General features: G+C 23.9%; 3 protein-coding genes across 6 annotated transcripts in view; 2 read left to right on the top strand and 1 right to left on the bottom strand.

Moving 5' to 3' along the window:
• Positions 1 to 204: 204 nt before the first annotated feature.
• Positions 205 to 4,068, top strand: LOC113547877 (splicing factor 3A subunit 2). Of its 3 annotated transcripts, none has more exons than XM_026948433.1 (5): positions 205 to 363; positions 479 to 509; positions 2,943 to 3,120; positions 3,187 to 3,450; positions 3,534 to 4,068. In XM_026948433.1, exons 3-5 carry the CDS (start codon positions 2,967 to 2,969, stop codon positions 3,947 to 3,949), a joined length of 834 nt encoding a protein of 277 aa, XP_026804234.1. In that variant the 5' UTR covers positions 205 to 363; positions 479 to 509; positions 2,943 to 2,966; the 3' UTR covers positions 3,950 to 4,068. The 3 variants fall into 3 exon arrangements, with proteins under 3 accessions (XP_026804234.1, XP_026804235.1, XP_026804236.1); XM_026948434.1 differs by having other exon boundaries at positions 272 to 363; positions 453 to 509; XM_026948435.1 differs by having other exon boundaries at positions 291 to 363; positions 449 to 509.
• A 7,111-nt stretch (positions 4,069 to 11,179) lies between these two features.
• LOC113552792 (dnaJ homolog subfamily B member 13-like) lies at positions 11,180 to 17,890 on the bottom strand. Its single transcript, XM_026955760.1, has 6 exons — positions 17,823 to 17,890; positions 17,430 to 17,651; positions 16,761 to 16,887; positions 15,710 to 15,845; positions 12,667 to 12,829; positions 11,180 to 11,360 (listed from the first exon to the last, which is right to left on the bottom strand). Exons 1-6 carry the CDS (start codon positions 17,888 to 17,890, stop codon positions 11,180 to 11,182), a joined length of 897 nt encoding a protein of 298 aa, XP_026811561.1.
• LOC113559206 (alpha-tocopherol transfer protein-like) overlaps positions 11,774 to 27,526 on the top strand; it is a 28,045-nt gene continuing 12,292 nt past the window's right edge. The window contains exons 1-4 of one of the 2 annotated variants that reach the window (XM_026964834.1): positions 11,774 to 11,793; positions 26,514 to 26,543; positions 26,684 to 26,765; positions 26,830 to 27,065. The gene's annotated coding sequence lies outside the window, so the exon portion shown is untranslated. Of the gene's footprint in view, positions 11,794 to 26,447; positions 26,544 to 26,683; positions 26,766 to 26,829; positions 27,066 to 27,526 lie in introns of those variants that run through there. The other variant, XM_026964840.1, reaches the window with a different exon arrangement.

Raw genomic sequence — 27,526 nt, forward strand, 5'->3', positions numbered from 1 at the left:
ATTATTATAATTTTTTATGGATATTTTAATTTAATTTAATATTTGGACCTATCCAAAACAAGGAAGTAATAAACTTTATATAGTATATAAGTCAGTTTATTTTTCATGGCTGGATCATTGCTCGGTTGACGGTTTCTAATTGTTTGTGTTTATTTCAAACGCGAAGTTGTTGTGGTATCAATGTCTTGATTAAATATTGTTTTATCCTATTATCATATACGGTCGTAGTTTACCAAACGGCAAGTGTTCAAGCTTCAAGCTTGAGGGAGGTATTCTACCATTTATTTAACTAAAACGTCATAACTTTAAAGTCAAGAATCCTGCACCTGAACAACTATCAAGTTTCGATGTATTAATTATCAGGTATAAAATTTAGAAAAATTTCCATTCTTGTTTAACATAATTTGATCTAGTTGCTCATAGTTTAATAATTTGTTCTATTTTTCATGTGGATTTTATGATAATCTCAATACCATAGAACGGCTCCATAAGTTTCGTGAATTTTCCTGGTAAGTTTAATATCATTTATTGCAGTAATGACCCCAATATACAGTCAAAACTTTAATTAAGGAGTTGTAAGACATTGATTTACATATTTGACTTATAGATGCTCTAATGCATTTTTGTGTTACAATAATTAATTATATGACATTTAAGTGGAATATAAGGTATAACTATTTGGGCATTTAACTATTCTCTAATATTGACTTGTGTTAATACCCATTAAACCTCAATCATATACTCACGCCTATTAATTAAAAAATAGGATTTAAACACATTTTGTATAGCTATCACTCTCTCAACATGACAATGTATAAAAGTGTCTGTCAAAGAATCTTGTAAGACTGTTTTTAATCTAGATAGTAATATCCAAAACACTTTTAAGATAGGTTGTTAAACCACTCAGTAGTCTTAGAAACAGCTTAACTTTTATATTGTGTATTGTAATGTATAACACTAAAACATTTATTGTATTTATTTTATAACCCTAAGCCAGAGGTTTTCAACTTTTTTATGCAGTGGGCCACGTATTATTTTTTAATAATCTTGCGGGCGCATTTGTATTAAAAACATGTATTTTATACAAAAATTTAGTTTTATTATTACAATTCTTATGAAAACATTTTAAATTACAAATTATTATTATTATTAAAACATATATAGATAAAAAAATTTTTTTAATTGCAAATTTTTATTTTATTTTTAGCGTGATAACTGACATTGTTTTTTGCTAACTAATTTGGTTGGATCTGAGACGATGCAATTATTGAGTAAATTTATCGAAATAGTAAATATACATGTTAAATTTCAAATGTGATGGTGGGCCGCATATTATGATAGGGCAGGTTGAAGACCCCTACCTTAGGCATTGCCTTCAAATTGATTTAAATAATGGTAGGGAAAAAAGTCTTGGGGGGAAAGAAGTACAAATTAGAATATTTTAAATAAAATTTATATAATTACTCTATTTGATATTTTATGATATAAACTTTTATAATCACCCTGTATAATATGTTAGTTTGGTATAGAAAACCAAAAATAAAATAATAAGATATAATATTTACATTTATAGATTTATAGTTTATACCTAATATATATTAGGTTGCTGGGGAAAGCCGTAGATAAAATTATGATAAAGTTAATAAAAACGATAATTTTTGGTTTTTAGTTTTTACCTAAGGGATTGGCAGTAGATTATACACATATTTATACATATATAGATTATAGGTGGTTAAAGCATGATACAATAAATTAAGTACGGTGATCTCTTGTATAGTATTATATTATTATATTAATATAGTATAGTGCAGTAGGTCAGTATAGGTGTGAGTGTGTTATAGACGAAGATAGTGTACGTCAAACAGTATTAAACAGATTTTATTTTTTTTAAATGGAAATTTTAAAATCTAATAAAGGAAACATGAAAATTGCGTATGAAGATTTTTTATATACAAATTATTATTATTATTTCTTAATTATCATTAAACTTACCCCCCGAGACTTTTTTCTGTTCCAAAATTTAAATAACCATTGTGAAGTATCATAATTTAAATTTTTGATATTAGGTAGCTAAACATATTTTTACTATGGTATTTAAAGTTAACTTATGAAATATTAGATACATGGTATTATGTTTACTATTCTTGTTATATAGTTCAACTTGGTTCAAACCTTGTTTTACAAATTAAATAGGATCATTTACTACTTGACAAGTATTATTATTATCAATATTTCAAGGTTAGAGTATCAAATATGTATATTACTTACATAGTACTTGCCATAAGCGTAAATTATAAACTGCTCTTTTGTTACAATTATATAGTATAAATAATTAATAGAATAAAATTAAAAATTGAAACAAAATATAATTTAAAAAAGTTAAATATTAGAATAATAACATATTGTTAATACATATTTATCATTTGAAGTTAAGCCATTTTATATTTAATAAAACTATATTAATATTAAAATAATAATCTTAAAACAATATTTCTACATTAGAATTTAGTATCAAGTACAGGTGTGTAGCTAAGGGAGGGGGTGTTACAATAACCTTTCCCACAGCAATATAAATAAATAAAAATACTTCGGATTAGCTTTGGATGGATTATATTTTGCTTAAAGAAATAATTAAAAATTAAATGTATTTTATAATTTATTAATGTAACCATAACTAATGCGTGAACAGCCCTCTTTTCTAAGTTCTATTTAAAAATTACCTTATTAAGAAAATTTAGAAAATCCTAGTTTATTGCTTGATTATGTACCCGGTATACCTATACAGTTTTAACTTTTGGTATTAAAAATCATAATGTCTACCTAATTATTCTATTTACAATATATCGACAAATTAAGAATAACATAAGTATTAACCAAAATATCATTATTCATAATATAATATATATTTATTTACTTATTGAAATTTTGTTTTTATTATGCAGAGATTTTGTAATTAAATTACAAAAATGGATTACCAAAATCGGCCTGGTGGTAAAACTGGTGGTGGTGGTGTTGCATCATGGACAGAGACTAATAAGGATAGACGTGAACGTCTTAGGCAATTGGCTTTGGAAACTATTGATCTTCAAAAAGATCCTTATTTTATGAAAAATCATTTAGGTAATTATTATTATTACATTTATGTAAATAGAAAAATTTATATTTAATTATGTATACATGTTATAGGGTCCTACGAATGTAAACTGTGTCTTACTCTACATAATAATGAGGGTAGTTATTTAGCCCATACACAAGGTAAAAAACATCAAGCAAATTTAGCACGTCGAGCAGCTAAAGAAGCTAAAGATGCTCCGCAACAGCCAGCTCCTGAAAAACCACGAGTAGAAACTAAAAAGTTTGTTAAAATTGGACGGCCTGGATATCGAGTTACGAAACAAAAAGATCCAGAAACAGGCCAACAAAGTTTACTCTTTCAAATTGATTATCCTGGTTTGTAATTTTTTTATGCACTATATTTGTTTTTAATTAGAATATATGATGTGTTTAACTTTTATTGTCTTATATTTGTTTAGAAATTACTGATAATGTACGTCCACGTCATCGTTTTATGTCAGCATATGAACAAAGAATTGAGCCACCTGACAGGAAATGGCAGTATTTGTTGTTTGCTGCAGAACCTTACGAAACAATTTCCTTTAAAGTTCCAAGTCGTGAAGTAGATAAATCTGAAATGAAATTTTGGGCTCATTGGAATACTCAAGCAAAACAATTTTATTTGCAATTTGCATATAAAGTTGAACAAATGAAACCACCACCTCCCATGAAACCTCCTCCGCCATCTCTACCACCCCCACCACAACATAACATGATGCATCAACCTGGTTCAAATATGATGTCTCATATGTTCCCTCCTCCACCTATGTATAATCCTGGACCACCTCAAATGATGAATAATATGATACCTCCACCTCCTCAATTAATGGGTTAATAATTTTATGGAAGTAATAATGTAATAATTTTAAATACTTTTATCATTGTCTAAAAGACTCCATAAATATTTTTCTTTGCTATAGAACTACTAGCACTTTAATAAATTTAAATGGTAAATTACAATTTGTTTAATACATTTTATAAAGTGTGTTCAATAATAGTTTTTAAAATTTAGAATATACAAAATAAAACGAAGTATAACATTCTTAACAATGTACCTATAATATTTATTTGGATGTACCCATATTCTGAACATTTGAACATATAACTAATTAGTTGTTTTAATACTTCATATATCTACAGTGTGTCAGTGTACAATAATATACCAAAGTGTTTGCTATATGTAAACATATATTATTTAACATTTTAGCTGTAAATGTATTATGTGTACAGTTAATATTTTACAATAAAGTTATGTCCAATTATAGAAAATGAATGGTTATAATAAAAAAAAAATATGATAATGAGTTGAATGTTAATAAATTTGGAACCAGGAATGTTTGAGATCCAATGACATTAAAATTGTGGCCCACCAGCCATTCTGGATCAAGAAAAGAGTCACAGTTGAATGTCTCCATTCTTAGTCAGTTTAAAATTATATGAGGTGCCGAGGTGATTATTGATATTTATTTACTACAAAATCAAAATGTATTAATAATTTTATTATTATACATTATACACAAATTATTTATTCTCCTGATATAAAATATATTATTTTAACCTTTTAGAAGAAATTTATTTTCATTAGTAGGGGTTTAAAACAAAGTATTAAAATAATAATTATTGAAATTATTTTATATTATAACCAGTAGAATTTATCCTGGTTTGGTTATCTGTGTTCTGTGATGCACAGTTCTTTGTACTGGAAATCAATTTTGTTGCTCTATCATTTCATAATAATTAAAAATGGATTCAATTTGTTTAAATGATGATGTGACATTTGCATTTTAGGTCAAGCTAAGTAACATATATCAGAGTACTTACACTAAATGCACGGTATATTGATATCCTTTCCCCATCATCCTTATAAATGTCAAATGTTGACAATAAAAATGAGTCTTTTATATGTAATAATATAATTAAATACAAATAATTATTTAACAAAGTTAAATAAACATATTTTATTATTAGAGTATATGATTACTGCGGGACATGATACCCACATGCATATTCATTTATGAGTTTGTTGTTAATGATCAAATCAGTGAAAAATAACAAGATTAAAACTAATAAAAAGTTTTTTTTTTTAAATAGACTGCAATATACTAGAAAATCAGTGTAAATAATTTAAAAAAAATTGTACTGGAGTATTTGCCATTATGTGTTATGAGTTTTTATGCCATTTCAGCATTCAGTGTACTGAAACTTATTATATTGGTTTGATCTTTGATCTACTTGATAATCTAAAATATATTTCCATGTATAATGTATATTTTATAAAATAATATTAATCTGTCTACATACATAGAATAATATAGGTAATATTGATTGTAATATATTAACCAAACCGCAAATATAGGTATAGGTTAGTATAGTTACCTATACGAAATAACAGAATGAATCATCAAACATGTCCACCCCATATTTTATTCTTTTAATAATGAATTTTAGTACCTACCTATTTAAAAATACTATTTTCAAATATTTAGATTGTGTATACCATTTAAACCTTGCCTTTTAATTTCATTTCTTCAAATGAAAATCATGCATTGTTATGTAGAAAATATTTTTTTGAACCATTAGTTTTTAATGTTTTTATGGTATAACCCTAAACGTCCTAAACTATAAATACTAAGAAGTAAAAATAGGTAGGTAATAAACCATACAAATGATTTCACCAAAATATAGAATACTTTTACCTAGTAAATTAATATTTCAAACTAGTCTTAATTATACTATACTCGGACATTTTTTTGTAATGATTATAAAATGTTGATAGATTATTATTATTTAGGTACTATAATTACTATAATTTTCAAAACATAATATAATAATAATAGATCCATTGTCCATTGTTCTTAGTTAACACAAATATAAATTACTCAAACAACTATATTTTAATTTTAATTAAGGTAAATCAAAATTTAAAAAAAAAAAATATTTGTTTAACAATTATTATCAGAGAAAAAGGCTGATTCTCCTTTAAATAAAATAATTTTGAGAATTTTTTAAATCAACTCAAATAAGTATTGCAATTATTATAAGATAACCTAACAACTTTATGTATTTAATTAACAAATCATTTATTTATATTTTGTAGATGTTTATTGTATATATATTTTTGTTTTTTTGTGCTATGAAATGTAATGATTAACATTTTATTAAATATGGCCGTATATTAATAATTTTGAACCACCAGTGAGTCTACCACAGGTCCACAGGATGGTAGTAGTGGACATTCATTGTATTATACCTACTTATATCTTATAAAATATTTTTATTAAATTCATTAAGAAAATAATGGATTTGAGCCGTGAACATAATAATTGTTGAATCATCTGGCTATATATTTTAAACAATTAATATGATCTAAAAAATTTAATTTATTAATACAGAATTCTGTGTTATTAATCATCGTGTTTGATAAAATTTCTAATTAGGTACATTTGCTTATTATAGGTAGATACGCAGAATAAAGATGTAAATTAAATTTTTGAAGTGTCATCGATGAATGATATCTTCATAGAAATCCACATGGCTATTAAATAAAAATACTAATATTTTTTTCGGTTTATTGTACCTACTAATAATGTACAGATCGTTAATTTCTCTTATAAATAATAAAATAAAATAATATTATCAAATTATATTTAATGTGCGTACTGCGTAGCTCACGTTAAAGACTATCTATTAATTATTATCTTATAGCTTTTATTTTATTAATAAAGTTTCTCTATAATTATAAAAATACAATAGAATAATAGATTTAATAGAAATATCATACAATTAGGAATATAAAAGAAAAAATTAGGGTTACCTATGTCAGTTAATATATTAATTTATACAATATCCATATACCGATATCCCTATTTATAAATATACGTTTTACTGCGCAGTGCGCATATACCTTTAATAAAAACAAATAATAATAACAATAACAATTTCAAATAAGTTTTTTATTATAAAATGTCTTTTTAAAATGTTAATTATGTTTGTCAGTTAACAGAAGTAGAAAATATATATATGTATAGGGCTACTAACCATATAAGTACCTAGTTGACAGTTGCACAGTTCAAAAAATTCTTAAAAACATAATAAATCGATTACTTACTCTGGAGTATATTTTTTTAAGTATTGGGTTTCGAAATAGAAAATTATTGTAAATGTATTAATGTATTTTTTTTTCAGGATTTATATTTACTTTTTTTTAAATTCAATATAGATACTACTGGTACTATAAGTAGGTACGTAAATAAATACTGTATGTAAAAAAATACTTCAAAAATAGGTAGGTATTGCATTTTTCTAACTCTTTTTAATTATTTTATGCGTGTATACAGTATTACTGTATAGTGTAAGGAATAAAGATATAGGTAGATTATTAAACATTAATTATTCTTATTGTTGTAATAAAATATGATTAATATAATATGTAAAGTTACAAAATACGATAACTATAATTTAATAGGTATTATTTATTGATTGTACTTAGGTAGTAACTATAGCTTTAATCGGTGCCTATTTATGAACTTATGACTAAATTCCAAATGAAAGAATATGACAACGTTAGTTACATATACGAGTAAATAACAAATTTATATTATTTTTTTTTGTTAAAAACAAGTATCACCTAAATTTCACTGAATATTTACTTGCATTAAACACTAAACATTTTGATTAGGAAGTAATCATATTTATTCCCTAAAAAACAGATAAATGGGTGCTAAATTTTTTTAAATTAAACACTATAAATAATAATTATCATAATTTTACGTACATCGGTCAATTCGGTCATATTAATATATCATACTACACTAAAAAATAGAAATTGTTTGTGTGGTAAATAGTAATTTTTAGTTTTTCATTTTTTATCAAATAGAACCAAAAAAAAAATGTCATAATAATAATAATAATAATAATAATAATTACCTAATATAGTATTATAGTATTATATAGTAATATAGTATTTTATTTCAAATATGATGTATGATAAATACCTATTATAGGTTATTGGCTAAATAATGTACCTATACATTTAATATTAACATATTATATAATATATTATCACGATAAGCCATAAATATTAAAAGTAAAATATTACATACTAGTTTATTACTCATAAGTTAAAATGTAGTATATTTTAATGAAGTGTTTTTCTGAAAGTATGTATGTAGGTAAATAAATAATTATAATATTTTAATTTTTAATTAATGTATAATTCATTATATTTTAATGAATGTTTATTTCATTAATCATTTTACATATATATGTTTACTGTATGTCTGTGGATATACAACATTAAATTTTCATGCGAAATAATTAAACAACAATAATTATATACAATAGTATTATTAATCAATTTTAAATCTGATATTTTGAGACTTTAAATCTTGATTAAAGGTACTAAGGGTTAAGGACATCATAGTCCTGAATCTCATTTTTTTTAAGAATAATAATATTTTATAATATGCCCATTTTTTTCATATTCATTAAAGATTAAACGATTAAACAATCAATATAAATTATTAATGGTATTCGATATAGTAAATATTTTAAAAATTGCATTTTATACTTATATTAAGTAACAATCTATATTATAGGTAATATAGTGAAAGTGTTTAAGTCTACGCAATTAGTATTTTTTGAATTTTAATAAGATCACAAGCAAACGTTTGATGAGGTATTGTTATTTTATGCATAAAATAACAATAATACATGTATTTGAATATATTCTTTAATGAATTAAATTTTATCTACTATATAAATAAATTGTAAATATATTTTTTAAATTATAGTTAGAACTTATAAAAAGGAATCTTATACAAAATGTTTAACTATTAATATTAAAATAAAAATTGTATTATTATTAACTACAAAATAATATACAACTTTTTATGATTTTTATGTATACCATCGATATTTGAACTTTGAATGCTTGTAAAAAAATTGAATATATGTATGCATTTTCTATATTTTTAATTGAGTTGATATGAAAAATCTATAATGAATCTTTTGATTGTCAAGATTTTAGACTTAGAAAAACATTATATTAACTTTAAACGAAAAAACTAAAAAAAAAGCAGAAATCAATCAGAGTCAAAATATTTTGATAATTGCTACTTATGAAAAATACAAACGAATAATGATCATGAATATTTGGTGAATATATGAGATTGTCAATATAATATCGCGGTTATTCATTTTTCAATTACAACAATAAAATAAAATGCGTATCACATGTGGAGTAAGTATCACAATAACCAGTGTCGTAGCCAGGGGGGCTTCCGAGCTCAAGCCCCCGCCGAAATGTCGGACAACAATAATATTATTAATTTAATTGAAAATACAATTTTATAAATATGTGGTGCCATGATAATCCGCTACCCCAAATTCGAAGAATAGCTAAAAAAAAAATCATTAACTGTTTGTGGTGATAAAGCAATGCCGTTCTGATTTTAATTTGATAATAAAAAAAAGTTAGAAATACAGTGCAAACTTAATTTATTATCATAATTAGCCATTAAAAATTACCCCTTCTCCCGCCCGAAAAAATTCTGAAAAACACTGAAAATAACTTAATATATCTTAACTGAATTCTAAACCTATCTGCATACTAGAATCTAAATTTTCATGATTAACGAAATATTTAACTCAAAATATCAATCATCCATAGTCTTTCAATATTAATACATATCACCTGGGTTTGAAACCGTTTTCAAAACCGATTTCAGAAACCAGTATAAATCGTTTTAAAACCAAAACCAAAACCGAAAAAAATTGGAAACCGGTATTAAATTCAAAACTAAAATAAGAAAAATTGGAAATCGTTAATTTTTTTTTTTAATTTACGTGTTTTAAAAATTTTAAATATGTAAATTCCATTAATATGCCCGTGAGATCGTGATTAAAATATTGATAACCATTTCATCATTTGCAAAATTATTAGTTGTTTTATTAATAGTAATGAATATGTTTCTTTTAGTTGGTAAGTATTGCTTAATTTTTATCGTTAAGGTTAGGTAACCTAACTTTTTCAACTTTAATTTTATTTAAATCAAAACTGAAACCAAAACCGAAATATGTAAAAACCGGTATACAAAATCGAAACCGAAACCAAAAAGGCAAACAATTTAGAAATCGGTATACAAAATTGAAACAGAAATCGAAAAAATTAAAAACTGGTATAAAAAATCGAAACCGAAACCAAAATTATTTCAATCGGTTTTAAAACCCTGCATATCACTACCAAATCTATAATCACCGCACAACATGGATAAAAAAAACTTTTGATATTAATAATAAATAATAATATACCTACCTAAATCTAATATATGATATGTATGTATATTTTTTTCTTTTCATTATTACTGATTTATTAGATCAACATTACGACATATAATATACAGCAAAAATTACCTACACCTAAAGCCTTTCAGCCTAGCTTGTAGCGGTAACGCGGTACAGGAAATTATAAATATAAGTAATTATGATTAATAATAAATAGGGATAATTAGATTATGAATACAGACTTATGTTATTATAGATACAATCCTTCATGTTAATAATATCCTTAATAAGTACAATTTTTTTTACATCAATTTGCAAAGATTTAAATTAACAGGACTCAGATAATTTATCAATTTTTGACCAAAACTTGTATTAGTGTAATATCACTTGAATATTAAATTATCTTTATTTTTGTTATTATTAGATACATAAGATACATCATACATTTATATTATATACACTTTATTTTATATGTAACTATGTAAGATAATATAATTTATTTTTAGAGGATTAGTAAAATAATGAAATAAGAAACGTAATATCAACGATAATTTGTTTATTATGACTTGTATATTAAATATAATAACGAGAAAAAAAATGGCGAGAATAGGATTTTTTTGTGTATTTATTAGAAACAATTACATAAATCAATTATAATTATATTTTAAATTTTTAATGAATAATTAGAATTTATTTGCTACAAAATATATAAAGAAAAATCTGAAATATTTTATAAATGTAATATATTAAACTACACCATATTTGTTCCATAAATAATTATTTATTTTCTCAAACTTCTAAAATCTTCAGTTTCTGATGGGGTCTTGCAAATCATTTTTTTTATTACACAGGGATCGCGTGGAATCTGAATTTTAAATTGTAGTACGATGTCACCCCTCTTGTCACAATTTTCTCTGTAGGCTGGCATTCCTTCACCTCGTATTACTTTTCGATATAATGGTCTATAAATAAGTGTAACAATTACATTAGCATTTGTCACATATATTTTATGTAATAATTTGTTTATTGTTAAGAAAAATAATAATAACAATCTTAATAAATAACAATTTCAATGATGATTAATAAATTTTATAATTAAAATTTAACAACAATAATAATAGGTGTTATGTATATAAGTTTTCATTCTATAAATTCTATTGCACGTAACATATTAGACAATGTAAATTCGTCCTTCGTCACAAATAGTAAAATAAAAACAGATAGGTAAATAATATTAGTTATGTATTTAAACATGGTTTTACAAACTATAATTATTATCAAAAATAAAATTGTATGCCAACTCACGAGACTGTCATAAACGTTTTTTAAATAAGTCAGTTAACTTGAATTTCATTTTAGTACCTAATTGACAAGAACAAATTCTATCGTTTGTACGTAAGTATTACAATTATTATTATTGTAAGCTATAATAGGGCATTTATTTATAAGTATTTTTATAATTTTATAATTATTTGTTTGAGTTTGACCAAAATTTTTTTTTCATAATTTATAAATTTTACTTCTAAAAATTCTACATATTTTTTAATCTTAGTATTTATAATTAAATAAAAAGTTAAATAAATATATTTTAACAGGTACATTATTATTTATTTTAAAGTAAATTTTATATTCTTCATTTATTCATGTTATTTAAATTTTTTATTAGGTATATAATAACAATAACAATGGCATATGTTTTGAATGTTTTAAATATTTTTCAGAAACGTTTGATATTTTGATAAAATGTAATAGCTTATAAATTGGCTTTTTAATTCCTTTTTTTTAAATTCTAGTCATATATTAATAAACAACGTTTATTAATAAAAAAAAAACAAACGTTTTTTTCTTTGTGGGTATTTTTTTTTTTAAATTGCTTGATAAAAATCAAAAATGTTAGGTACTAATAAAATAATAACAATAGGTAATAATGATATTTTGATATGTAATTACATTATTGTTTTGGTTTTAAGTTGAAAAATTAAAAAATATTATTGGTAATAAAACAATTTATAGTATCAACAATATTATTGTAAATATTAAATAAATAATATGGACAGTAAACCTACTAATTAAATATCATTAACGGTCCAATGCTATTTTCTTTGGTAGGTACTTAAATAAACTACGCACCCCATAATAAAATACTAAAGAAATTAAGATTTAAAAAAAAAAATTTTAATAAAAATAATATGATATATATGTTTTTTACAAACATAAAAATATTTAAAGCCAAGACTTAAAAAAAAAATATTATAGATAGGTACGTACGTTATAACTTGTGTGATATTCACTCTCAATTGTTTGTTATCTAACGTGTGCACTAAGAATTGAACACCAAACATCATTTCTTCGATAGTTACAGTGTATGTACTTATCAAATCTTGTCCACTCCTTACAAAATGTTTATGTGGTAAATCATTGGTGATAAAAACTGACAAAAAAATTATAATTGATTGTACAATGATGATATTATACAATATTTAGAACTATAGAAAAAACTAAATGTTTTGACTTTTAAGGAATAGCAGCTGTATAAAATAGCTAAAAAATTGATACAGGATTGAGTTTTTTTTTTAAATAATTATTATATTTATTTATTTGCAACAATAATAATGTATTTTTACATATTATAACAAAATATTATATATAAATCTATAAATTAATAATACTGAAGCACTCTAAAAAGCAAAGCTTATGCTAAAGAAGCAGATTCTTAAAAGGAAAAAAGAAATGTGAAATATAAGTATAAGCGTAACAAATTATAATTAAAAATAAAAATTACAAAACAATATAAAAAGACTTATTTAGACTATACAAAAATAATATAATGGAGCATCAAATAGGGGACAAAATCTAATAATATAAGGCCAATAAATAAAATAGATACAGACAATAAGCGATAGATATGAGATACGAGTAGATAGTACGTAACTGATTATAACTTAATTTTTTCATAAACATTTTTCAAAGCGGTTAAATTCTTAAAATTATTTAAATTAATATTCAATGAAACACATAAATGTAATCCAATGTAAAATGTACTATGTCGACCAAACATTTTAGTACAATTTGGTAAGCATATATTACTATTTCGTTTAAACACTTTAAACCTAGCATAATCTATGATTATGATTAAATTTTAATACTAAATGCTTATGTTTATATAAATCTATCAGAAAAGAATAATTATAAATTAGTTAAAAGTTTTTTACATTAAGTGCATCATATATTATCATAATGCTAGACTGGAAGGTAAATTTAATAAATATTTTATAATAAAATTTATAGTAACATTTAATCTGGATAAATGGATATTACAGGTTCCTACCCAAGTTGATAGATCATAAGAAAAAAAATTGTACTAGGGATAAATAAATAATTCTTTTATAATAATTATTAAATATATATATATCTAGTTTCTTTGAATATGTAGAAGAATTTATGTAAACTATTATTAACAAAATTAATATGCCTATCCCATTTTAGCCTATAATCAAGAATTAATCCAACATATTTAATTTCCAATTATCATTCGATATACAATTTAACAAATTAACTATTAAATTATTATTTATAAAAATATTAGATGAATGAAATTCAAAACGAATAAATTTTGGTTTTGATAAATTCAATTTTCATTTATTCATACAAAACCAAGCTTAAATAGTATATAAAATATTATAGACTCAAATTTTTATTTTTTTAAGTACGTATGCATTTTTTATTCAATTTTATCTTTTACCTAAATATTTTTTTTTTAAATTATTACCTATTGTGGAAACATTTTAGAAACATGCCCTATTTATTGAAAACTACATCGTACCGCATTTATGAGACATAAATATTATACATTTCCATCTATGAAATTGTTATTATTATTTACCTATGCAATTTAAATCAACAGAATTATGGTGTATTTTATTAAAATGAAAGTATAGGTACCTAGGTACGAATATTTTTCGTTTATTATTACAATATTGTTAATATCTGTCTTTTTATTCCATTGATGAATTTAAAAAAGGTAATTGTAAAACAAACTGTCTTAAATGATATTGAGTACTAAGTACTAAATCCTCGTAAATTTATATAGATGCTAAGGTACCTACTTTAAAAATATTATTTGATCATTTAACTAATTAACGTTATTTACATAAACTATTATTTTTATTTATTTTTTAAAAATCATATTTAAATTTAATATTATTTAGAATTGGAAAAATTTGTTTTTATGTATTTTTATATATTTATTATGTAATTTTTAACCTTTAATATTAAACATGTAATAATAAATAATAATATAAAGGTGACAGGATTTAACAATTTCTTAGTGATTACCTATACTGAGTTGTTATAACTTATAAGTACTTAGTACTCAATTCTAAACTTAACCGCCAGGCAACAACATACCCAGAATATAATAACTACCTACTATAATATTTCACCACAATTCAACATTGATATATTATCAAATTATATTGAAATTTATCTCACGGATAATTAATTATTCTAAGATAATTAGCAGCTAGTTATATGAATCATTTCTTGGACATTAAATTCCTTATTTAAATGTCATATGCGAAACACAGAAAACTTTAAAATTTTAAACCTATCAAAATGGCCATTTTTTAATGTTTCAAATACAATATCCATTAAAGACACGTGCATCTCATATTGTCTTTAGATTTTAGATACTTTTTTTATGGTAATGATTTGTAATTTGTAACTTGTTACAATTTAAATTACTTTCCCTGCTCTTTTAATTTATTATTTTAATAAGTTTATTTATTTATTTACTCATTTAAAAAGATTAAGCATTATTGTTTATGTAATATAATTGGAAATAGTATACCCAATAAGTAAAATACGAAGTTGAATAATATCAGTAAATCAAAAATTATTTAATTTTGAGTCTTATACTTTTCTTTTTAATATAGATAAGTATAGGGCCATACCCAGAAAAAAAGGCTATACAAATCTTAGTAAGTGGTTTATAAAATAGTTATGAAATGATTTATAAGTTTGCGTACACACCAATAAATAAATATAATATTATAATATTATAGTATTATCATACTATAAATATCATATTATAATATTAATTTAATCAATACTTAAATGTATTATTTTTAAAGGATTATTTGGAAGTATTCTATGTTCTGTTTCTGTATAATAATATCAAATAACTTATACCTAGTATAATAGTATACATATTAATTATTATAGTTATACAACTTATATTAGTTAATAGTTTAATATTTACTTAGTTCAACAACAGAAATTAAGGTATAACATAATTACTCAATCCACTTACTTACGGTTCTTCCATCTGTTAAGTCATGAACAATTTCACTGTTAACCGGTAAGCCTCTAGGTATTCTTAAATTAGTCATACACGATGTTCCATCACTTTTAGGAATATTAATTTTTTTTAATGCTCCATAAAATATCTACAAAATCAATTTAATAATATTATTAAAATTATCTTAATTACGAAGATTAAAACTTCAATATTTTTACATGATTGGATGGCTTAGAATAATTTATAGTTCATATATTGCAATAAGCACATTAATAAAATAAGAACCTAAAATGGCTAAAATAAATACCCTAAAATATCACCTAAGAAATAATTATCTATATTTTAATCTACTAAGTTCGTTAAATTATTAAAACATGTGCCTGTACAAACTATAAATAATGAAAACTTTGTGAAAAGTTAAAAAAAATATATTATTATGTATACGCAGATATAGTAAATGTTATTATGAATTAGATAAAATAAAGTCAAAACCATAACATAAAAGTATATAAAAAAAATAAATTAATATTGCATAGTACATATAATTTTTTCAGTATTATTACATAGAAATTAATTTAATATCAATTTAAATTTGACATAGGTAGTTGCCAGTTGGTACCTAAATAAAGAGTAATTGTAATCTTGGTCATCTGGAACATTGTCATAGAACCATTATTTTCATTTTGAAATAATGAAATATAATACCTTTTTTTTTTTAAATTAAAAACAAGGAACGGGTGTGAACTGTTTACCAAATAAGGTACCTATATAGTATATATTATCATATAATGTTGGACTCGTACAAAATTATGTATGTTTTAATTCTTGAGATAATTTTTTCAGGAATTTGTACAGCACAGTAATATTGTGAAATTAAAAAACGGGGATAGTAGCTAGTAGCATATAGGTCTTCCTGAATTCAAGCCGCATTCTGACACACCGAATATAATATTTAATTAAAATTAACACGTCTATTATAGTGACCCACTTGTCTACTATATATCGCTCCGATCGGAAACTAAAACTATGCAAAATCTGCTAAATAATATTTTATTACACTTACTTCGTTCAATGTTAAATAAATCGGAATCTTTTCAACATCTTGTTTAATACCTACATTTATTGTTGCCTTCCTGTTTAATAACATGGATATTATATGAGCATACGGATTAGTGGATCCATAAACCGATCTTAAATCATAAAAATAAATAATATTTATTGTATTATATAATTTAGAAGTCCTAATATAGTTACATAGAATCGTAAAAAAATTTTTTTTTATGACAGTTAATATTTCCTAAACATGTTAAAAAGTACAGATTGTTTTTCATTGACACTTAAAAATAGATTCACAAATTGAAATACAAATTAGTGCTATCATTTATTTAAATGAAACAATTATGGTTAGGTATATTACTTTAAATTTGTTAATTGATTGTATAATGTATACATTATTGAAATCTCCCTTTGATCGAAGTACGAATAAAAAAATTGTACCTATTAGACATTTAGATGCCTATAAAAGTTTTAATTTAAATAAAATATTCATTATATCTAAATAATAATATTCTATTTTTATAGGTATCTAATTCAGTATAAATAAAAAAAAATTGTTATTTATTTATAACATGTTAGTTAAATACCATGAACTTCAATGTTTAACAATTAATATCTACAATCACTATAGTAGTTATTAGTTATTATAAATATAGCATATATTTATTTGTATTACTTGTACGTTAAAAAAATATCACCGTGATACAAATACCGTCTCATATCTTTTTCTTTATTAATAAATACGCCCAATTTTATGGCTCGAACTCCAAATTGATCATGCATCTCACGCCAAAAAGCATCACTCAGAACGTCAAAAGCCTCGAATGCAATAAGTCTACAAATTGTTTGATCTTCGTTTAATTTTTCCATACCATACTTATGTATGATTTCCCGAAATCTGTACATGTATATTGTACAATTAATATAAATTACATTGAAATAATTATAACATTTAAACAAATTTGTCACTATCAATTGTATAATATTATAATTAATTTTTCTGTTTTAATAAATTTATATAAATCAATATAAATTAAAATTATTAAATATAGCCAGTATAGGTACTTACGCGTTTAATATATCAAAACTCGAAGAGGTTCTTTTTAATCCTAATACACTATAGTAATCAATATCCATAATTACGTGTTACTTTAAAAAGTAAAGTTATTGTTTTTTAAATATGTTAAATTGAAGTTTTGTTGTTGATATAATATTACATGGTATTTAAGTATATATTATATAATAATCTAAATATTTATGCATTTTTACCAGAAATTCAATAGTGTAACAATTAGGTAACTAATAAAACTGTATAGCAACTAATATAAAATCTAGAATATTATATTATAATAGCTAGATGTGTTTTGTATTATTACTCATAACATATAGGTTTTTAATCGTCATATCTTTCATATTTTTTTTATAAGTTGAGGAAAACAATCGTGTAAGTAGCCACTTTTTACCATTAACCCAATCATAATAATATATTTATACTAGTGTTTTAACCTTTTAGAAAGTGCTAAATAATTTTATTTTCTTAAAATAACTCAAATAGGTAACAATATATGTAAGTAAAATTTTTTTTAAGTACCTATTACCTACTTCTTTACAATTTAAAATTGGATAAAGATGACATTTTGGAAATTACAAGATTCTTGATTTGATTCCAGTATTTATTGATATACATAAATGTTTTTAATTTCCTGCAATTGAATAAATGTAAGGATCTACATTAATCCAATCGTTTTAGATATTATCGGAATAATGTTGTGGATTTATATTTATTAGATAATTTCGTAGGGATTGGGTGATTTCAAAGCTTTGGGCGCTCAATTGGTACGTTGATTTTTTGGTTAAAAAATAAGTTTAGAATTACACAGTATTTGTATTTTTGTATTAATACATTTTTAGATATTTATAAGTTCTATTAAATTTTTAAAAGAAGTAAACTCATTATGATATTGTTTAATTAATTTTTTACTTCATATTTTTTTTGGAGGGAATAACATTTATTGGAAAGTAAAAAAGTTACAATTGAAAGCTCATTACTGGATAAAAATATTTTTTTTTAAATCCATACCTTTATAATTCCTATCAAAAGTTTGCTAAATAAATATAATTATGGTATCATTAGCTCTTTTACAATACAGTCAATTTATAAAATTTATTATTTTTTTAAATAACACAGTATGTATCCAAATACCTAATTGCTGATGCATACTAACGCTTAATTATGTTTCTATCTTTCAATACATTCTTTGCCGTATATAGTTAACAATTGTCATTATTAATTTTATAAAAATATTCTTTGATGATAATATTTATCTTAGAATTTCGTTATGTAAAATTAAATTAAGTATTGTTTATAGGTATTTAATTTTTAACAAGTAAGTTAGTAGTGGAAATCTTGTAGGTAATAATTTTACTTAAATATGAATTGTTTCATTAGAGTATGATTAGCTATAATATAAATAAGGGATTGATTATTGTAGCTCATATAAGAAATGGACAAGATGGTTAGGTTAGGTGATAATATGAAAATATGAATGGTACCTATAATTTCAGTGACGGCTCAAGGTGTTCAAAGTAGGTGGTGAGCAATTATTGCAAAAGTTTATTTAAAAAAAAAAAATAGTCAGTTCTGATTATAAATGTAATTAGTAAAATATTTATTAGCATTTTTAATTTTGTTATACAGTTTTATAAAATAATATATTTATTATAATATTACATATTAAGTAGGTAAGCATAGTATATTTTATTTACTGTCACAACAAACAACATGCAATAACTAATAATATTACAATAACAAAAATACTAAAATTTTTTATATGTTAGTGTTTTAAACGCGTGCGATCGCCTGACGAGTGTGCAGTAGGAGTTGCACACCAAGATCTTAAATCACGTATAATTACCGCTTCCACACTCGACAACCTAACGTATTTTACACGGATAGACGGTGTTCAGACAGCTGCGCACCAGTTGAAGTGTATTTGTTAGATAATAAATACATTTTAGGAGTATAATAATAATTGTCGTGTTTTTATGTTTTTTAAATTTAATTTTTTTATATAATAAAATATACAGTTTGATAGACACTGTCTACAATTAATTAATTATTATTAATTCATAGGCGTAAATAGGAGAGAGGCTTGGGTGGGTTTTAGCTTCTCCCAAAATTTTCGGGTAAATGTATATGCTTATAAACATATTAGTATTAACTTTATTTTTGCTAACAATATAAAAAAAATATAATGTTTCATATAAACAAATAATCATTCAAGTCAGTTGTAAACATCAATAGAAACAATAAATATATTAATAAATAAATTAATTAATTAAAAACAATTTGCTAGAAAACATTTTTAGGAATCTAGCCCACCCTAACTTAAAGGACTAGTTACGCCTATAATACATTTTCAAACAACTCATAACCTATTCACTATTTTACTTATAACATTGTATATAGTTTCATAGTATGTGTAATATCTAAAAATAAAATAACTGTTAATTAATTAGTTCTAAGTAGTAGATAATTTTAAATTAAAAACAGAGTAATTGAGATATTATAAAAATGTTAAAAAAATGACATGTATAGTCTATCCAGCGAGAGAACGCGCCGATTCTGCGCAACCCCCCGCGTCATCGTATTATCAAAACTGGTTTGCTCATGGGTGAGTATCATTGGGGAATGCGCAGAAAAACTGATCTGTTTGCGATGCGTTCTCTCGCCGGACAGAGTATAGTATTATATTTATTGAAAACAATTAATAGGTGCACGATATCTTAAGTGGTAGGTACCTATAGACATCTAGTTGTAGTAATTTTAAATCGAGTTTTAAATTGATTAAAATAACTTATGATCCTATGATCAGATAATGTTCATACAATTAAGTAAAAGGTTAGTTGTAAGTTGTAGATCATTTTTATTTTTATTTTATATATTGTAATATATCATAAAAGACGATAGCTGTTTGATAGTTAACTGTGTAAGTACGTACGTATATCTTAAATATGTATTGAAAAATTAATTCAATAAACATTAATAAGGAGTTATATGCATAAAGAATTATATTATTATACTATCAATATGTCACATTATTACATTATACATTCCATTATATTTCCATAAATTATAGTAAATTTTATTAGATTCATTAGAGTCATAAATTATTATACGTGTTTAATGCATATAACTTATGTACAGGCGTAACTAGTCCTTTAAGTTAAAGGGGACTAGATTCCTAAAAATGTTTATATGTAGAAAATTTGTTTTGATTAGATTATTATTTATTGTTTTTATTGATGTTTACAACTGACTTGAATGATTATTCGTTAATATGAAACATTATACATTTTTTTTCTATTGCATGCTAAAATAAAGTTAATAGTGTTAATACTAATATGTTTATAAGCACATAGTTATTTACCAAAAAATACTGGGGAGCCCGAGGCCCACCCAATCCCCCCTTTAGTTGTGCCTATGGATTTGTCTCTGTTTTGAAATATTCTATGATATAGTGCTATACTGTCATTTTCATTTGTCATTTATCGATATTGTCATTGTATACTATCGATAAATGATTTTATGGTCACCTAGGTATATGTAACGTATTTTATTTGAATTGTTTGATATTTTGATAGGTAACACATTTTTTGTATCGCCCCATGCTTTAAAATTAAAATATTGAAAAAAAATGTTGTTGAGCATAGATGTAAGTAGTTTAATTATTCATCTCGTCTTTTAATTTGTTAAAAAAAAAATAGTTTTTACTTTTTACTATAATTGATAACTTAAGATCCATATTATGCCGGATCTTATTAGCAATTACCTATCATATTTTAATGAATCAGTAGTATAGGTATTCTTTTAAACATGATGTATAGTGGCCAATGATTGAACCATTAATTTAATCATTGTTTTTATGCAACTCAGCAATAATCATGCAAAATGGAACATTAGTTGTTTTGTATTACCCGTTTTAGAGTCGATTAGATGGAGACAGTAAATTTTAGTGTATCATTCTGGTTATTAGGATAATTATAAAATTAATGATAAAATTAATTATTACGCAACGCACATGCATATTGACAAGGTTGGCCGTGAAATGTAAATATAAATTAATTTATGTTTAATGTTCAAAACTAGAGAAACACGTTTGAGTAAGCATGTGTTACTAGAATATATACACCTATGTTATGTACGTTTAAAAATAAATTAAAGTCATAACTCATAATGAGTGCTAGGTAAATTATGTCAATTAATATTTATAGAAAAGTCTATTAGTTATTAAGTAATACTGAACATTCAAGTTCAAGCACCCATTTTACATTTATGATTAATGATTTTTCAATTGATTAAATATATTGGTTGTACCATGCACTAGATTTTTTGTTGCGGGGATTCTAAATGGAGTGATGAAGGTATTGATCTTACAATAATGTGTTTTTTATTTTTATGCCTGTCATTACTTTTCGAGGCAATAAAAATGCTTCAATTTTAGGGGTGGTTTCTGGTAGTAAATTGGATATAGTTAGTCATTGAATGAGAGGGGGGGGGTTGAAAGTAAAACATTCCCAGTACTTTACAAAATTAGCCAAAAAACCAATAAAATAAATTAAGGTAAAATAGGAAATATTACGCAAAACCAGATTAATATCGATTTTATTTTTTTAGTACCTAACTCAAAACGAATAATCAAAATTCTATACAGTTTTCACTAAATAATTATTTTAGTATTTTCTATACATCATACAATGTTCAATAATTCTAACTATTTTTGAGTTATTTAAAGATATTTTCAATTATTAATATTTTTCTCAATAAATCTATTTGAAGTATTTGAATATGTTAAATAAATTTCGTGATTAGATAGATGGAGTGGAGTGGTACAAGGTATACGCCTCAAAATATTGGTCCACTCCTTTACTCATCTAAAATACTAATAACTTATTGGAAAATAGATTATTTTATAAAAAAAAGTCTTAAAAAAATATTCTGCTAACGAAAATGTGATTAAAAAGGTAGATAAGTGGATACTACTCTGCTGTACATGAGGTGTTGAGTGGGTCATAGTTATGGGTGTGTTAAATTTTAATTAAATGTTATATCACTGTTTTCAAGTGGAGACGGTCTGTCAGTCTGTATCACTAAAAAAATATTTCGTGATGTATTTTTTTTTTTTTTTTTTTGATATAGCTATTAAAGTATTGAAGTCATTTATTTTACTCTTAATATTACGAATATTACGATAGATTAATATAATTTTTTCCAAAAATATTGTATTTATAATATTATTATTTATTAGTTATTAGTTATAATAATTACATAATACAAGGCGATTCTTTTATCATTAAGCACTTAGTATTTCATTAAGTATTGACTTTTTTTCAAAATATTTTGTTTCATTTTTTTCAAACTAAAAATGATGAAAGTACGAAATTTTTATTTTTTTTCATCCTTTTATTTAATAATGAAACCACTATCAACTTTTGATTTTCAGATGGTAACCTATGTAATGTACTAAATTAATAGGGCTATTTTTTACAAATTTAACGTTCAAATTATTATTTTTCATTAATTTTTTAGCGAGATATATAGCTTTTAAAAGTTGGTGGTTTTTGGTTTTTATAATACCTTTTAGCTTGTTTCATATTTCATTATATGTAATAAACTTGTTATCGACTATTGACGCAGTGATGAACTTTGTACCTGTAGTTACCAATGCCTCACATTCGTAATAATCTGTAGAACAAAACCTAAAGACATCAAACCACCCAACTTTGAGCAGTTATAACCCACTATAACGGTTACATGAAAAAAAAAATTTTAACGTTGAAATTCATAAAGATTAGCTTTACTATTTTATGGCATTTTAAATATAGGTTGTCATTTGAAAATAAAAAGTTGATAGTGATTTCATTATTAAATATAAGGGTTAACAAAATAAAAATATAATATAGTTTTAGAAAAGCATAAAACTAAACATTTTGAAAAAAAAATTTAAAAAAGTCAAAACTTTTTGAAATAATGAGTGTTTGATGATAAAAGAATCACGCTAAATATTTATACCATATTATACCAACTTATATAACTCGAAATATAATAGCATATATCTGTGAATAATGTAAGACAGTAAAACTACTAAATAAGATCATATAATAATAGTATAAGCTATAAAAATAGAATATCTTAAAAATAAATCAATAATATCATCTCGTATAGGAAAATTCATATAGTAATGTAATAGTAGGTATACGCAATACTTTTAAGTCCCCACAAATAATGCTTTTATTTTATAACAAAATAATTAATATAAGCTAATCATCATCGAAACATGTAATTTTATTCAAATTTGTATAAAAACAATTGTGTTTGTATCGATTTTTAGATTTTTTAGTCACTATACATATGAACTAATACTATTTATGAAGCATATTGTTTTACATTTTTATAACTTAGCTATACAATTTTAAGATTTTATACATGTTTAACTATAAAATACTTATAAAATGTTTACATTTTCATGATTTTGAAGAATTTTATAAAAAATTTCTTTTTCTTATGCTTATTAATTTTATTAAGGTAACTCGAACCTTATTTCAACCCACGCATTAAAATTGTCATCCTTCAAATGCAATTCCGACATTTACCCCATGCAAAAATGGCTATTACCAACACCAAGAACATGACTTCCGATTTCAAACATGACTTCGCTCAACATCTTGACTTGACGATTGATCACGTGTTCTAATACTTCAACAGTTCAAACACCCATGAATACGTTCAATACTTTATCGTCATTGTTATATTTGTAGAGAGATGATACATTGATATACATATGTTCAGTCAATTACATAGACTTAACTGCTTAAGACATGAAAGGTCATTTTAATATTAATAAAATATAAAAGATACTTACATTATAATACAAGTATAACATATTAACAATAACGTGCGTCGAATAGTAATACAAGATATGTTAAGGTTAGGTACAACTATTAAATACTTACAGCCATGTCTAACTGTTTATGGAACCAACACTAAAATACTATACTGTATTCTTATAACTTTTATATAGACACAAGAACAACTATATATGGGATCTTGTTTTAAATTTTCAAGAATTTTGATCAAGAGAATGAAATATAATCAATATTTATAGGAAAAAAAAAATTTAAAAATCAATTTTTTTAAATTATACCATGTATTGAAAATGATAGTATTATAAAAAATTGGTGAACATATTAAGCTGGAGCTCAATCTAGAGGGGGCTATTTAAAGATTTTCATACACCACAAAATATCTTGAAGATTAGGCTATAACGCCTATAACCGTGATTAAAACATCACCAATCAAAAATTTCAAGGGGAGGGCTATACACCCATGGCCCTCCTCTCAGCTACGCTACTGCTTTTAAGTATAAACGAATATTCGTTTTTGAATTACAAAAAAAAAAAAAAATTGTTTAAGGAGAAATAGTTACGGCACGAGGTGAATATAATATCACCCCTAATATCATAATAATTTGAACTTCAAACGGTATAGGTAAAAGAAAATTAATTTGACTTTCTAGATACAATTTTTTTTTTTAATATAGATTAAAAAACTTATAAATAATCTTATATTAAATTAAATCTTAAGTGTAACAGACATTTTTTATGAATATTTAATTACAATATAATTTTTAATTTTTAAGATTTTGACGAATTTTGTCCTAATTCTAACTTGAAATGTTTATAAAAAATATTGTGAGCATAATTTTTTTTTTTAATTGGAGAATAAACTTTTTATTAGTAACCTTGTATTAAAGTTTCAAGAATTTTTATCCATTTATCAATGTTTTAAACTAATTGATTTAAAAACTTAAAAATTGTAATAAAATATAAAATTAATTATTTTGTTAAATCGTTATTTTTATAATTGCATCATATTAATAAATATTTGCATATTTTAAAAAACGTTAAAAGTTTTCGATAAAATAACCGTTAAATGAATAAACCCGTGGCCTGTATAATATCAATAATGTATAAAAATATTTACAAAAACACAATTTATCTTTAAAATATAGTGGTGAACATGCAACCAATTAAATTAATTTTGTTTACATACAACTATTTACACCTGAATTTACATTACAACACATTTTGTGGTTTTAACGTCTAGTTCTATATGGGACACGACCCACAAGACCTCCATTGGCTCCATTTAAATATATTACGCCTTAGCCACAAATCAATTTCGATTATACCATGTATGCAAACTCTTGAAATATCTAGTATTTTTCCGTTCACTGTTGAGTTGAGAATAAGTAACTTATAAACCAACAAACATTTCTATGGGAAAACATACCTATCTAGCGGCTACTTCTATAAAATAAATACGTATCTAAATATATTGATTATATTATCAATAAGTAAATAATTATTATGAAACTAAATAGATATTATCTATTATACGTTTATTGTTTTGAGGTTGATTTGTTCGGAACTATACTTCCGTAATTACATTTTTGATATGTAAATGTTTTGTTTATTTTTAATGCAACAATACAATGTAATTCACTGAATGTGTACGTGAACTTACGTGTGTATGCCGTATGGAATTAATATTTTACAATACTTATAAGCACAGTTATACTGAATCACGTTATCTGTGTCAGAGTTACAATGATACATTTGTATCGATCTTTATGCTCTTGGTTAGTAGATATTACAAGTTTTCTACTTAAATGATTTATTTTGATATATATTATTACAGATCAATGTACACTTGTGAGTTTATGCTATGGTATGTATATTTAATGTTTGTGCGAAATCCCAAACAATATATTAATATATTAATTTTAAATAATATGTTTTTTTTTAATACTTGTTATTTTGTATAATAATAACGTTATAAACATTATAAATTTTTTAATAATCTTTCAGAATTGGCGCATACCGGAATACAATAATAAGATAAATGGGATAATATGAATGTAACGCGAGTGCAACTGTGGGCAGGAATAAAGTAGAAAAATTGTGTTCTAATAATAATAATATACCTAATTTCTTAACACGTATTTTTCGTCTAGCCTGTTTTCCGAATCACACGAACTATTGTTTACATACGATAATCTGCTGGATAAACAACACTCTTAGTCCAAAGCCTGAATCGGCCAATTATTGTTTTTGCGATCGGGGGGGCAGTAGTAAAGCATCATCATTAGCAGCAACAGGAGACACGCGCGGCGATTCTAGTAACAGTCCAGTGCGATCAGCCTTATACGCACAGTCAACAGACCGATCACTTTCGGGAAACATCGTTCAGGTTAGTACGGATAAATGTCTGTAATATAATTTTAATGTGTTAAAATATTTGCAACCGTCCATATAATACGAGACAGTTTTTGATTATGTATTACAATAATAATAATAATATGTGGTTTGTATAATATGATGGATGTGTTCTACGCTTTTGCATTTTGCCATATTTCTTCGTCACCTAGTACTTAGTAAGTACTACATACGTCATTGATTAGATATTCATATTATATTTAATCAATGCTTACGTCATGTTCAAATCGCGACGAACCGTTTTTACTTGGACATGACGTTGGTCGTGGTGCCGGTTGTATGTGTTTTAACGTTAGGAAAAAAAATCTACCGCCAAAAAATGAATCGTCTGTGTTTACACATTTGATGATATAATTAAGACATAGGAAATTTAAAAAATAAGTGCTATTATCAACAATGATAAAAATATCGCAGATACTCACGTTATTGTATTCT

This window comes from Rhopalosiphum maidis, chromosome 1 (genome assembly GCF_003676215.2).
Source record: "Rhopalosiphum maidis isolate BTI-1 chromosome 1, ASM367621v3, whole genome shotgun sequence".
Classification (NCBI taxonomy): domain Eukaryota; kingdom Metazoa; phylum Arthropoda; class Insecta; order Hemiptera; family Aphididae; genus Rhopalosiphum; species Rhopalosiphum maidis.